Source organism: Macrosteles quadrilineatus, unplaced genomic scaffold (genome assembly GCF_028750875.1).
Source record: "Macrosteles quadrilineatus isolate MER2022 unplaced genomic scaffold, UCM_ALF_1.0 Scaffold_8__2_contigs__length_117827958, whole genome shotgun sequence".
Lineage (NCBI taxonomy): Eukaryota > Metazoa > Arthropoda > Insecta > Hemiptera > Cicadellidae > Macrosteles > Macrosteles quadrilineatus.
Window position 1 is genome coordinate 94,949,147 of NW_026542601.1, and position 14,084 is coordinate 94,963,230.

At 35.2% G+C, this 14,084-nt stretch overlaps 2 protein-coding genes across 2 annotated transcripts in view; one reads left to right on the plus strand and one right to left on the minus strand.

Annotated features, from left to right (window-relative positions):
* LOC128999322 (uncharacterized) overlaps nt 1-11,755 on the plus strand; it is a 29,171-nt gene extending 17,416 nt beyond the window's left edge. The window contains exon 2 of the mRNA XM_054425750.1: nt 10,229-11,755. Coding sequence (XP_054281725.1) covers nt 10,229-10,425 — 197 coding nt within the window. The 3' untranslated portion in view covers nt 10,426-11,755. The remainder of the gene's footprint in view (nt 1-10,228) is intronic.
* LOC129000579 (uncharacterized) overlaps nt 1-14,084 on the minus strand; it is a 225,482-nt gene that overhangs the window by 36,914 nt on the left and 174,484 nt on the right. The gene's annotated exons all lie outside the window — the stretch shown is intronic.

Genomic DNA, 14,084 nt, shown 5'->3' on the forward strand with positions numbered 1-14,084 from the left:
AGTGGAAGCCATGTTGGATTTCTTCCCCATATGAACAATGTTAGAATTGCATCATTTGTGGACACGTAACGGCGTTATTTGTTAAGATATAGCTTTGAAATTTATAATTTGTATTTTTAACTTAATAGAATCGTGACTGAGGTTTTTGAATTTCGAAAATCCATTTCATTTCCTTTCAATAATTAGCTTAATTTTAAGCTAATTAATAATCAATTATTCATTATAAAAATTAAAAATTGTGAAATAAAAAACGTCAATCTCTAGAGGACCGCAATTCCTTAAATTTAACTCCTTATCCATAATTATATGACAATTTGCTGATGAGATATTTGGACCCAAAGTTAACATTGTTCTTATGGGGAAGAAATCCAACATGGCTTCCACTACGGAAGACTCTTAAGGTATCATTACTGGTAAAAAAAAATATCGCGAAATTTCCCAAACACAAAAGATAACCATGCAGTCTTAATTTTTTTCCCACAATAATTTTTTATTTGCTAACGGATTTTGGTAGTAAATTAAATTTTGGTAGACAGAATAGTAACGCGACAACCTACTTTGAGTATAAATATTGTGTTTTAATCATGTTTGGTTTTAAAATACTGTAGTGGCCGTTTAAAACTATTAAACTTAAAATAACATGAAAACTAAGTTACACTTGTAAACAAAACTTCTGCACAGTTTTATTTAAACTCTAATGACAGCTTATTCAAGAAATTCTGTAAACAAAATTAATTGGAAAATCCCCGTTTTTAATATGATGTGTACAACTCTTTTATTCCCTGGTCAGTGGTACAACATTTGCACTGATTGGGTAACTAGAATTAAAACAGCTGATTGTTTTAGCTAACAGCATTCTAACCGTGATGACACCAAAATTACATAAAATTACTTTTTACGTGATATTTTAGTTTGTCTTAGGTCCAGGAATGATGCCTTTAAAGGTCAGTGTACAACTCGAGGACATTCTGTATAAATTATTCCACTTGTTTTTCATAGGTACGATTCTAGACTATTCAATAAAACTGTCCTTTATACGGGTTTCTACTCCTACACATCTCAATTACACAAGAGAAACTGCTATGTTGGCGCTAAGCCACAAGTTGAGTCGAGACTTTTCTTTCCTAACATTCGAGAACTTCACCTGACCAGCTGACAATATGAACTTTGAGCAAACACAAAATATAAGAATTTCTCAGAAACATTGATGCGCAATGTTATTCAGAAGATTGGTCGTAGTAATAAGATTCCCCGTTTTGCAATCAATTCCAAAAACTGAGCAATGCACTTTGTGAATGCCATGACGGAAAACCTTATACGGCATACACTTAAAATACTTCAATATACCTCAAATTTAAATTCTTGTTAAACAAATTATAACAGCCCACTCCTCTACCCAAATAGTTTGACCGAAATGTAACTTATTAGACTCTACTCAACAGGCATAGAGAGTAGCTTGGTTCGTAAAATTATGGACCAGTTTTTAGAGATGTACACATAACTTTTAAAATTTTGTTTACTGTACACATGATTTTTGTGGTGTTAAAAATACTAATCTACTATCAGAATTGGCGTGAATACATAAACCTTCTTTGTTCAGTCCATTTAATTTAACTTAATACTAAAACCTAAAACTGCTACAGTGCTCCATCATTTTAACTCTATCCAAACCACATAAAATGGGATGATTAATCGCAAAACACATTAGCGATTAATTTCAGCCTAGCATTCTAGTTATGAATTGAACAGCAGATGTGCCTCTCAGCTTCTGATACACTTTTAGACACCTTTTGACCTCTGCAATACCACCAACCATCTAGATGAATTGAACAGCAGATGTGCCTCTCAGCTTCTGATACACTTTTAGACACCTTTTGACCTCTGCAATACCACCAACCATCTAGATGAATTGAACAGCAGATGTGCCTCTCAGCTTCTGATACACTTTTAGACACCTTTTGACCTCTGCAATACCACCAACCATCTAGATGAATTGAACAGCAGATGTGCCTCTCAGCTTCTGATACACTTTTAGACACCTTTTGACCTCTGCAATACCACCAACCATCTAGATGAATTGAACAGCAGATGCGCCTCTCAGCTTTTGATACACTTTTAGACACCTTTTGACCTCTGCAATACCACCAACCATCTAGATGAATTGAACAGCAGATGTGCCTCTCAGCTTCTGATACACTTTTAGACACCTTTTGACCTCTGCAATACCACCAACCATCTAGATGAATTGAACAGCAGATGTGCCTCTCAGCTTCTGATACACTTTTAGACACCTTTTGACCTCTGCAATACCACCAACCATCTAGATGAATTGAACAGCAGATGTGCCTCTCAGCTTCTGATACACTTTTAGACACCTTTTGACCTCTGCAATACCACCAACCATCTAGATGAATTGAACAGCAGATGTGCCTCTCAGCTTCTGATACACTTTTAGACACCTTTTGACCTCTGCAATACCACCAACCATCTAGATGAATTGAACAGCAGATGTGCCTCTCAGCTTCTGATACACTTTTAGACACCTTTTGACCTCTGCAATACCACCAACCATCTAGTCACAGGGGATGGACTACCTCTAGACAAATCGTGCTTTGATAACCAATGAAATGTTCCATTTTCCTTCAACAGCATTTAAATTGACTCATTCGATGAACACCAATTCAGATGAAATATCTCACAAGACATATATTCTGAACCAATCCATAGCCAAACTTTCTACTTCTTCACAATGCGAGTCACTCTGCCAGTGCTCGGGTCCCTTGGCCAACCGAGGGTCGTGAACCGAGGCACTTTCGTTACTAATCAGCCGAGAAAAGAGAAATTCCGGGAACCGAGGGTGAAAGTGATTCTTTGTTCGCATGCAAATAATCACCCCAGTCAGTGTCGAGTGGCGATTATGAGTATGCGAAGGTATTGGGAAATACAGTACTGACTTTCAATGAAAAAAAGTTCAGATGATAGCGTCAGCTCTGCAAGAAAAACAATACTTCTTAGTTCTTTTAATAGTAGGTGTTAGATTATGATTAAGCCATGTTAAATATGTCCACCAAGTTTTGTATGAAGTGAATATACTCTGTGTTTAGAAATGGTTGGGTCAGTGACCCAGTAAGGTAACATTTGAACGTCCAATGAAGGGCAACTGCATGAAATCTCAGTTTATTTGTTCGTCCTTTTATCACGTCCCAACTCTCTAAGAGTTTTAGAGTTGTTTTCCAAATCAGCAGACCGTCACTCAAAATGTACCTCAGAGTGTCCAATTAGCACTCAAGTCTATTCATGCTTCATTACATTTGTGTGTCTGCAATTTATAAAACAAGCCAACAAATTACTGTCAATTACCGTAACATCTCTTTGTGAATCCACTTTCTCGCACGTTTGAAGACGCGAATGTAATTTGTACAAGTTATGGCGTGAAAATGAGGTAAACCGGAAGCGGAAACATAGCCTCGGAAATGCGCCGGAAACAGAATGGTTTCCCTGCACACATCGGTCACGTGGTCACGAACAGGCCACAAGAGTGTTACGTTTCGCGCCAAATATGCGTGTCTACCCTCCAACGCATTGTTGTCAAGTCTTAGTTATGGCAGTAGGGAATGCGTTTCATAACACATACATCTACATCTCCTCTAAAGAAGTATTTTTATAAAGCCTAATTCATCCTATTTCTCTCGGTGTAATTTATCTGCGCTTAAATTCCTGTAGGAGTCAAGATGAATCATCTAACCACAAACGGGATATTCAACATAAGTATACAGCAAGTTAAATCACTGCCTCTGGCTGCTTGGACTGACCCATCCAGACCTCGCTGTTTGCAAAATTAGTCTCATTTAGATTTTCTTGGCCAAACATAACTCGGGCACTCTCATTTTCCAGTTTACACTTGAGTTAGCCTATTCAACACCTCGTTTAGCAAATCGCCTATATAGGTTCTGCAGGTATACGAACGGGTATCCGCAACGTATTACCATTAAAAATATATATAGAGTGAATCTGCATGCCCTTGATACGAACTTTACATTACATGATGATTATACTTTGATGCGCAAGACTTTCCTTCATTCATGGATTTTGAATATCCCTTTCATCGCCCACTAGAACCAAAACGTAGCAATCACGAATCGCAAACTGTTCCAAGTGATGTGAACCCTTGATCAGGCGGTTCGAGACCTGACACAAGTTAAACCGAGGATGCTTTCTTGGGCTGTCGAGCCCATCGGTTTGGAAACAAAAAAGGTCAAGTATTTTAGGTGTGAAAAAGTTTCTCTTAATTTCTACAACTCCCTTCCCCATCCAAATGTTTGAATCAATCCATGTTTCAAGATGCAAATAGGAAATCTCTTGTCGTTTGTGTATACTTCATACACATTCTTCAAATTTCGAAAAGCTCTATGCTCAAAAATGTATTATACACTAATTATCCGTTCTAGTTAGGAGACTAATTACACAATACCATTGACTGTTTAGTATATAATGATACTCTAATGAAGAGTATCTCAAATAAACAACGATCAAACAAAGACAAACAAACAAATATGATCATTTGCTACAAGCAAAGATTTCTAAAAATGAAGATACTTCTCAAGGAATCTCACATAAAGGAGTCTGCACACTCTTGAACTGTTTGTGGATGTTCTTGTCGGGAGCAGCACATTAAATTATTTTCTCTATGAAACTATATTTGAGGATTCATCAGAGGAGCAAGACAAACTTGGCTCGCGTCCACTGATTATGGGGATTCATTCAGTTTATGAGCAACATAATGTGATTAGCTAACATAAGGTCAGATCTAGTGGTGGCTTGACACGCGATGCGTGCGCGCTCTTGAGAACGTCTCCGAGCAATTTATTCACAACAAGATGGTACAATTTACTGAGATGAGCACCCCGTTGTAGTATCGACACGAATAGGGACATTGCGACGTATCAATAGAATCCACTGATTGCGCAGCCAAGATCATCCATCAAAATCCAAATAGATAAAGAGCAGCTAGATCTAATTTCTAGCTATCAACAAGTTACTGACTTTTCAGGATCAAGTTAGTTTTAATGGTAGTATTGTCCATGTAGTAGTAACTAGTAGCATCGTGTATGGCGTGTAAACCTAATGTTAGGATTAACTTAGAACTACAGCGAAGCTACATTTTTATCAATTAATTTTTAGAAGGTGGGGACTTGAGGAGGAAATAAGCGGTTTTAGAACACATAAATTCATCATAATTAGGTTTTCAATAGTGTTGTACAATTAATAACCAGTGATAGTAGTTACCTGGGAGGGAAAAGCGCCATGTGAATTTCAAGACGAATAGACAAAATCCTTTAATATATGCCGTAAGATTTGCATACGTCTTTTAGTGAATTTATCGTAAACATAAAATTACTTTATTTTGTAGATAATTGTTTGGTATTGCGCTATCTTGCGCATTTGGTTTCAAATGTGTCTATCTTTTTAGACAAGACTTAGAATAGTTTCTTACGTTGACTTTAAACTTGTCACATTGAAGTCTGTTGAACATGGTAGTGTTAACAACTGCTAACTCGGAGCCAAACTTTGCTTCCAAGGTTTCCACCGTTTGTCACTTTCTTCACTCAACACAAAAACTCACGATTGCTGTTATAAATTTCCAACCGAAGTGACGAAAGTGCATCAATTCCTGGAACCATTTCAAAGTAAAGTAATAAAAGTAATGCAGCAATAAGCAACAATTACTTTCCCATAGTTCCTTTATGTGGAAAATGTTCCATAACGTTATGTTTATGACTTCAATTCACGATTTACTAGCTTTTTGTGCGAACAATGGTTGCTGAAGGAGGGGGAAATACCGAAAAGAAGAGACTAACAAATGCTATTGTAGGACAGTTTGGTAGTCTGATAACACCTTTTGAAAGTTTTCTTAAGTTGATTATAAAATTTAGATGTAAAATTTAGAGTGGTAGAGTGTTTATATGATGACAGTTTTTGATCGTGAAGATTAAAATAATCCAAGTAAATTTACTAGCCAACACTCACATTGTTTTGTTTTTAAAGTGTCAATACTGAAAATTTACCATCGAAGGTCGTCAACATAATGAAATCGACCGCGGCGTCGGTGTGGCCGGAAATGACACCTCCCAGAGGAAATAGAAATCTATTGAATCGATTGCGAGGAAAACTACTTTCGTTGACTTCAACACATAGCGCTTTGGCAACAGTATTTTAGAACATGTATTTTAAAGATTCGACGTACCTCTCTAGTGAATTAATGCTTTATTATTTCAGTACAAAAGTATTGGATACAAATGAAGCAAAAAACAAAGTTATGAAAAAGAATCCCCAAATGGGGTAGCGCCTGTGGTTGGGGATCGATTCCATCTTCCACACGGTCTTGCGCTAGCATCTAGTGTCTATAGAGTCTAAAGACATGTCAGCATCTAGAGATGTAGAGAGGTGACAAGAACATGGCCTTGACCGCTCCGCTTTGTCTGGCCAGAAAGCTAATGGACGACTCGTCTGAGATTCAATATTGTCTTTTGTCTCTGGAATTGAGCTCTTTCGTTGTCTAGCTTCTAAAGGAGAATCTAGGGTTGGTGTTAAATACTGAGTGTACGTATGCCTAAGGTTTAAGAGTTAATTAAACATATAACGTAGAGTTTTCAATTTATTTACGTAAAATTGTATTCCTTTTATAGTTTTATTTTATTGTTTACATTCATGCTATTGGAACTGTTGCTGCGAACTAGGTTAACTTATCGACCACATAAGTTGATTAACGGTAGGCCTACACTAATCGGAAATATTAATTCAACGAACAGGAGACTTAATACCGAAGTAGTAAAACATACATCCATCCGAATATTCTTATAGAGAAGTCGATTGGTTGAAGAGATGTTTTTAGTTTTCCTGCACACGATTAAGTCGTCTTTTGTCTCTGAGATTGAATTATTTTGTTATTTAGCTTTTAAAGGAGGCTTTTAATGCTATTATGTGTACTCCTCCTTTGGGTGTTCTTCCCTATTATAAGATTGCTGACACATCTGAGTGTACACAAATCAGACAACTCACTTCAACAAACATAAGAGAAAATACAAAATTAAGAAACATGTATCCAATCCGTGTGTTTCTACTGAGAATTCGATACGATCGAGAGACGATTTCCCACACACGATTAAGTTGGACACTGACAAAGAGCGACTAGGCTTTGAAAAATCGTTGGTCCTTCGAGCCGGATCGAGATTATCTGTGAACCCACGTGGTCTGACCATGTTGGGCACATGAGTCATGGAGAAAGTTCCGACTAATAAACAGGGTTACGCCTCAAACGACGTGTTATAGTTGGGGTCAGTAACGACCGGGGGCAATCGTCGTAATCTCTTGTGCTCTCCTAACGTAACAATTGGTTTCAAAACGTCGCAATGCTTGATTGAGTGGTCGAAGTAGTGGTGAAACATGTACACACGTGTGTTGGGGGTTAGTTTTCATGGTGTTAGATGAAATGAAATGAAAATCGTCTTTATTCTTGAGCGTTTTTCATATTACAACATATGTTTTTCAAAACAACTCACGTCAACATAAATAACATAAAACAATGGCAACTTTCAAAAAGCTCAGTGATAAGTTCTCCCCCAGTGATCGAAGAGTTACCAGACCCAGGTGTCCTTGATTATAGAGCTTTTTATAACGGCTAAAGGACGTACTGATCCTGGTAAAGAGGCTATAATTTTTTCATTTAACACCCATCCTTCTTTCATATTTTCCTTAAAATACGTGCCATGGTACATCGACATCGTATGAATATAACATTATCTAAACCCCCCATACTTTTTTCAGCAGGATCTATGTATACATTTCTTAATTATATTTTCAGTAACGAACTCTTACTTCTCTTTACCGGAGCCTTTTCTGAAAACCCTTCACCCGGCAATCCAGAGTCTCTCTCAAAAGAACCAATCGGTGTTTCCATGACCATCATAGGAAATAAACTGTCCAAGAACCTAGCAAGTTGCACGGATAGCTTGTCAACATAATTAACATTTAACAGTAGAAGACGGAAGACGGATTCTCCGATAGTGCAGTCGTCGATCTTATCCATATTAACTAACCGGTTCCGACCAGTCACCTCCAGTCACTTACCTCATGCATTTCTCTGAAATCCGATCTAATAATGCTGCTTGAATGAATTTGCATTGGCAACTTGGTAGAAAGTCTGAAACGCACTAGTTTCACTATTGCGTTCGATCCGGTTTACAGTGAGTGCAGTAGGTACTTGGTGTCTTGTATATATTTCAATGCTGTGTGACGATGCATTTTTAAATCTATTGCGCAGGTTTATGTTTAAATACAATTAAGTAGGATAAATTTCGTAAAACGCTAAAGGTCTTAGGCTTGGAACATTTAAAAGGTTAACTTTTTTCGAGCGAATATGAAAGATATCAATAGCATTCTACTCATAATACAAAAGTACTACATTTATTTGTAGCCGAGTTTAACTATGCCAGGCTGTTCAAAGTGTCGTTAAGTTAGGGATTGAGTAAAATTAGGTATGGTTACATTGGGTTATACAGGGTGAATCTCGTAAGGTGTCCAGTATTGATTTCAGACAAACCGTTGGTCCTACGATGATGAAGTAAAATTATTTCCTACTAAACCAACCCGAAGGAATAACGTAAAAATATTTTTAACGATTTTTAAATACAGGGTGTACTAGAAACTGAGGGTCACTAGTCCGAATCTACGAAATATCAAATACAAACGTATATCATGTTATACATCAAATTAAAGCTCTTTTCAATCCAAACCATTTGGCAGAATCGGATTTTGATTATATTGATTCATTTCAAAATGGCGGCTGTTTTTGTGAAAAAATTAATATTTTTTTGAATACCCTGTATTTTTCTTAAAAATGCAGATATCTTGATTCTGATTCAAATATCGCATTTCTTATGAGCTAAGCTTTATTTTGATATGCAACACATCAATATTATCTCTAAAACAAAAAGTTTCAAAAATATCAGTTTTTGAAAATATGTACATAGCCAAAACTCAAAAATTTCAAATAGCACCATTAGTCAAATAGCATATCATTTTAAAGGTATTGCGATTCTAAGAAACTTTCAAATTTTAACCTTATGCGTATCTATTTTGGTTTTCGAGTTATCAACAAAAAACATGTTTCCCCACATTAAAACGCATGTTATTTGTTAAACATGGTGGTAAAGGCTGGACCACACTTATAGCCGTCTGGCTGACGCACAAATAACATGAGTTTTAATGTGGGAAAACATGTTTTTTGTTGATAACTCAAAAACCAAAATAGATACGCATAAGGTTTAAATTTGAAAGTTTCTTAGAATTCCAATACCTTTAAAATGATATGCTATTTGACTAATGGTGCTATTTGAAATTTTTGAGTTTTGGCTATGTACATATTTTCAAAAACTGATATTTTTGAAACTTTTTGTTTTAGAGATAATATTGATGTGTTGCATATCAAAATAAAGCTTAGCTCATAAGGAATGCGATATTTGAATCAGAATCAAGATATCTGCATTTTTAAGAAAAATACAGGGTATTCAAAAAAATATTAATTTTTTCACAAAAACAGCCGCCATTTTGAAATGAATCAATATAATCAAAATCCGATTCTGCCAAATGGTTTGGATTGAAAAGAGCTTTAATTTTATGTATAACATGATATACGTTTGTATTTGATATTTCGTAGATTCGGACTAGTGACCCTCAGTTTCTGGTACACCCTGTATTTAAAAATCGTTAAAAATATTTTTACGTTATTCCTTGGGGTTGGTTTAGTGGGAAATAATTTTACTTCATCATCGTAGGACCAACGGTTTGTCTAAAATCAATACTGGACACCTTACGAGATTCACCCTGTATAGCATAAAAAGATGTTAACTTGGCTAGGTCAGAGTTAGTAGCATAGTTACGATTACGTTAGGTTTAATCAGATTCGGTAAGATTCTGACATATTAGAATTACACAAGTTTGAAAGCAGTGACTTTTTAAATAATGTTGGGTTGGATTATTTTCGGTAAGTTTGGAAGTATTGAATTAGGTTAGTACATTAGTAGTAGTGCAACTTTAATTTTGTTGGGATATTTTACACGATTCTTTCATATATGTTTACTAACAGAATTTCAATTTTACACCATCTACAGACTCCTAAAAGCTTTTCTCAGTTACAACTGTTATTTCACGACACTCCCTTCTGTTCCAGAACCTAGCACCATGGAGAGTTGGCTACTGGAGGTGAAGAGGGTGAGGATCCCCAGACCCAAGTTCCAGACTGGTGCCCTGAGGTACCCCACGGAACCACCCAAGGACTACTACCTATCTGAGGAAGCGGAGAAGACCAAGAGGAGTTTGGAAAAGGCGACAGAGGAACTCAGAAGAAGCATCCAGGAAAAGCTATAGAAACCCGGGGAAAGTGGCGAAGCCGCTATGTTGTCACTTAATACCTGGTTCAATTAGACATAAGCGATTGAAAGTGAAGACTTTCATGAGAAAAAGTAGTTAATCAATCGTTTAACATTTTTCTATAGAAAATTATGATTTTATTGGTAATTTTTAAGTAAAAGTCTAAGTTTGCCGTGTACACTAACTTTTTTAACAAGCCAAACTAAAAGAGCAACTTATTGAAACATAAAGAATCTTTGTTGTCACACAACACCAAAAAAGGATAACGAAAGTCCTTTTTAGAAATACTGCACTATCGGTATTTTTACGATCATTATTTAAACTTCAAAGCTAACCGTTTGTAGGAACCAAATTCACGGACTCCTTCCGATTAATACCAAACAAATTAATATCTTTTATTATTAACAACAAAGAAACAGACTATAGAAAAGTGTAAAATCAGGGAGATGAGTATTATGTTCTATATGGAGAAAAATAGCTTAACTGATCCATATAGATGTCTACTTCTTTTCAACAAGTCAATCGTTTAATGCAATGTAATATTCGGGAATGGAATATTTACTTTATAATGTTTCTCGTCAAGATTCATGTAAAACGAGAGAATGTTTAGCTTGAGGCACCAACCCCCCACCCCCCCCCACCCCTTTCTCCATCACTCATCAAGAATATGAAGGGGGAAGGGGGTTGTATTCAAATGCAAGTCTTGTTTCTCTTTTAAAGTCTTGTAATTACGTTTTCCTCAGCTATTATAACGCAAGAGAACTTTTTAGTTTGGAATAATTACAACTTTTACGTCGTAGAAATAAATCATCATAAATTTATCAAGTTAATAGATTATGACTCTAGTTTATGATTAGATTATGACTTCACTGACCCTTTGAGTTGTGAGCTATTATAGAAATAATTATAAACATTTATGATCATATAAAGACGTTAAACTTGTATTTAAATCCCTTAATACGTATTTTTTACGTATTTTGAAAACAAAATGTCTGTCGACCCTTTTACCACATATAAAACAATTTTGAAATAATAATCGGTTGATATTTTAATAATGTAATATTCTTTAATATGTTTTCATCTTCATCATGTTTAATGATACAATTTAACAAAGTTCTGTTTCCGCAAGTAAACTAGACTAAAAAGGGGAAAATGCTTTCAATAAAATATCTTTTAAGTACCTATATATTATATGTTAAACGATACAGTAGTATAGCTATGTTTCCTATTGTAAAAAGTTTCTTTTTAGCCCTAAGACTGTTTAGCTAATAATTATTTGTATTGTTATCATTTTATTATTAAATAATATATTTAATATTATTTTGCAGTTAAATTTTTATTATTTTCCTTTCAAGCTTGCTACGTTACGCAGAAAACTAGTACGTATTTCGAAACAAATGTTTACAATCTTTTAAAGTGCACTTATGCCTATGCAATACATACCAACATTGGTAGTGTAGCGAGTCTTTTACAAAATATCACCAGGGTTCACATTTTATATTCACGTCCCAAAAATAGCCTATTAGAAACAAGTAACATGGTATACGGTCTAACGAAGCAAAAATTAGTCTAACAGATTAATATCCCTATATGTTTATCGTCCAGCGAGCCAAATGCGAGTTTAATCAAATTTCGTCCTAAAGTGGGAAAATAAAACAACAGTGTTTACACGTTCAACGATGATACAACTTATGAATGAAGCAAATCAAATAGAATATTTAGTACTGTACCACTATATAGTATAGTATATGGGACGGGTGGCGTCGTCCTCCAGCTACTAGGAGGTCACGAATTGTGGATATTTATAGGCATGCACTGTGGATGCGATACTTCCTGGTGTGGATTAACGTCCGCACGAGTGAGTACTACGACTACCCGCAGTGCTATCCTGATAATTAGACCAATTCGTATATACCAAGGCAAAAAAATGTGGTTCGGATTCCACTATAAACTGTAGGTCCCTTATTTGCCATTAGCTGTAGGGGCTATTAATTAACAGCTGTGTCTAAGGAATGTCGGCCTTAGTCACTAACAAGACTACAAGATCGCGCCACTCATCCTACACTCATCTCCATTCATACTTGGCTTAAAATACCTACTATGTATGGTCGCCATTTCATAAAAAGTATTAAAGTATTAAGAGCCTTGTAGTATTATTTTCAAAATCAAATGGATATGAGATGACATTGATTTTAGATAAACATGAATGAATATATAATCATTAGTACGATAATACTACTAGCTTTTTACGGAAACTTTGAAGGACCCAGTTGCAAAAATCTAGGCCTACTACCATTTGCGAAATACGGATAAAGCTAATAGTTGTTATAACATTTTAAACATACTCAACTTCATATTCAACGCCCAGAAGAGCTCTCACACCTAAGCCATAGTGACAAATGACCGAACTTAGTCGAACTGACTGACACAACAATCAGCTTCGTTAAAACCTTTCCATCTTTTGGTACTCGTCAAGGAGTCACCATTTGAAAATACAATTTGCGAAAATCAGCGTTCAAAACTTCCTATAAACTTCGAGTCATGGGATAGTCTGGGGAGAAATAAACATTTTGTGTATGTGAAAAAACAACTGTTGTTAGACATGGTAAAATCTTCTTTTAATGATGGTTTAAACCAACAATTGATATGGTATTATATCATTTGTTTGTTTAAACCATCATTAAAAGAACACTATAATTTAAATGTCTACGCTATACAACCAAGAAAAAGAAATACAGTAGTAACATAAGCATTTATTTCATTTTTTTTATTGAGTAATACAGTATCTTGAACTTAACTGATTCAAACAATCAATATATCTAAGCGAAGCTATTATACTTAGAAAGGAGTATTTTAAGACCAAGACATATAAAAGAACTCAAAATGGAGTTACGTATAATTTATTACAGATAAGTTCTAAATAATTAGAATTATTGTTGATTCGTGATTCAGCAGCATACTTCAGGTACGTCAGATCTTAACAATCAATAGTTTAAATGAGAGCTGGTATTTTACTGAAGGTTCTTAGACCAAAACATATAGGATAATGTAATTAGAAATGGTGAATACATTAATTTAATTGAAGTAAGGATTCGAAAAAAAAACTAATTTATGTTTTTTGGTAGAGTAATATAGTAGACAAATAAATCTGTGCATGCATACCTTTAATTTAAGACCAATATTATGAAAATCGGTCGGGTAGAGGTGACAAATGAACTAGGAAAAGAAAATCAAAATTTAACTCCCATAATAAACGTACAGGGAGGAAGTTACTTTTCTGCATATCTTGAAATAAACGCCAGATAAATGAATACTAATGCTTGTTGGCAAATTAGTGTGTACATACCTTTAATTAAAAAAAAAAAATCATGACAATCGGCTGGGCAGAAGAGCCAAACCGACTCGGAAAAGAAAACCCATCATTGTTTAATATATTGAGTAGTTAATTTGGAAAACCAGCTTTAGTGATATTAATTTATTTTTGTTGTCTCATGTATTCTTCCTTTTCATAATGTAAGTATGTTTATTTAAGTTTAATCATGATCAGAGCGATCATTTTAATAATGATCGCTATTTTTAAACTTTGTAGCCTCTTTCTTGGAATGGTACGCTTAGCCATTACGTAATATAAGTGTATGAAAGTTAATAAAGTTTAC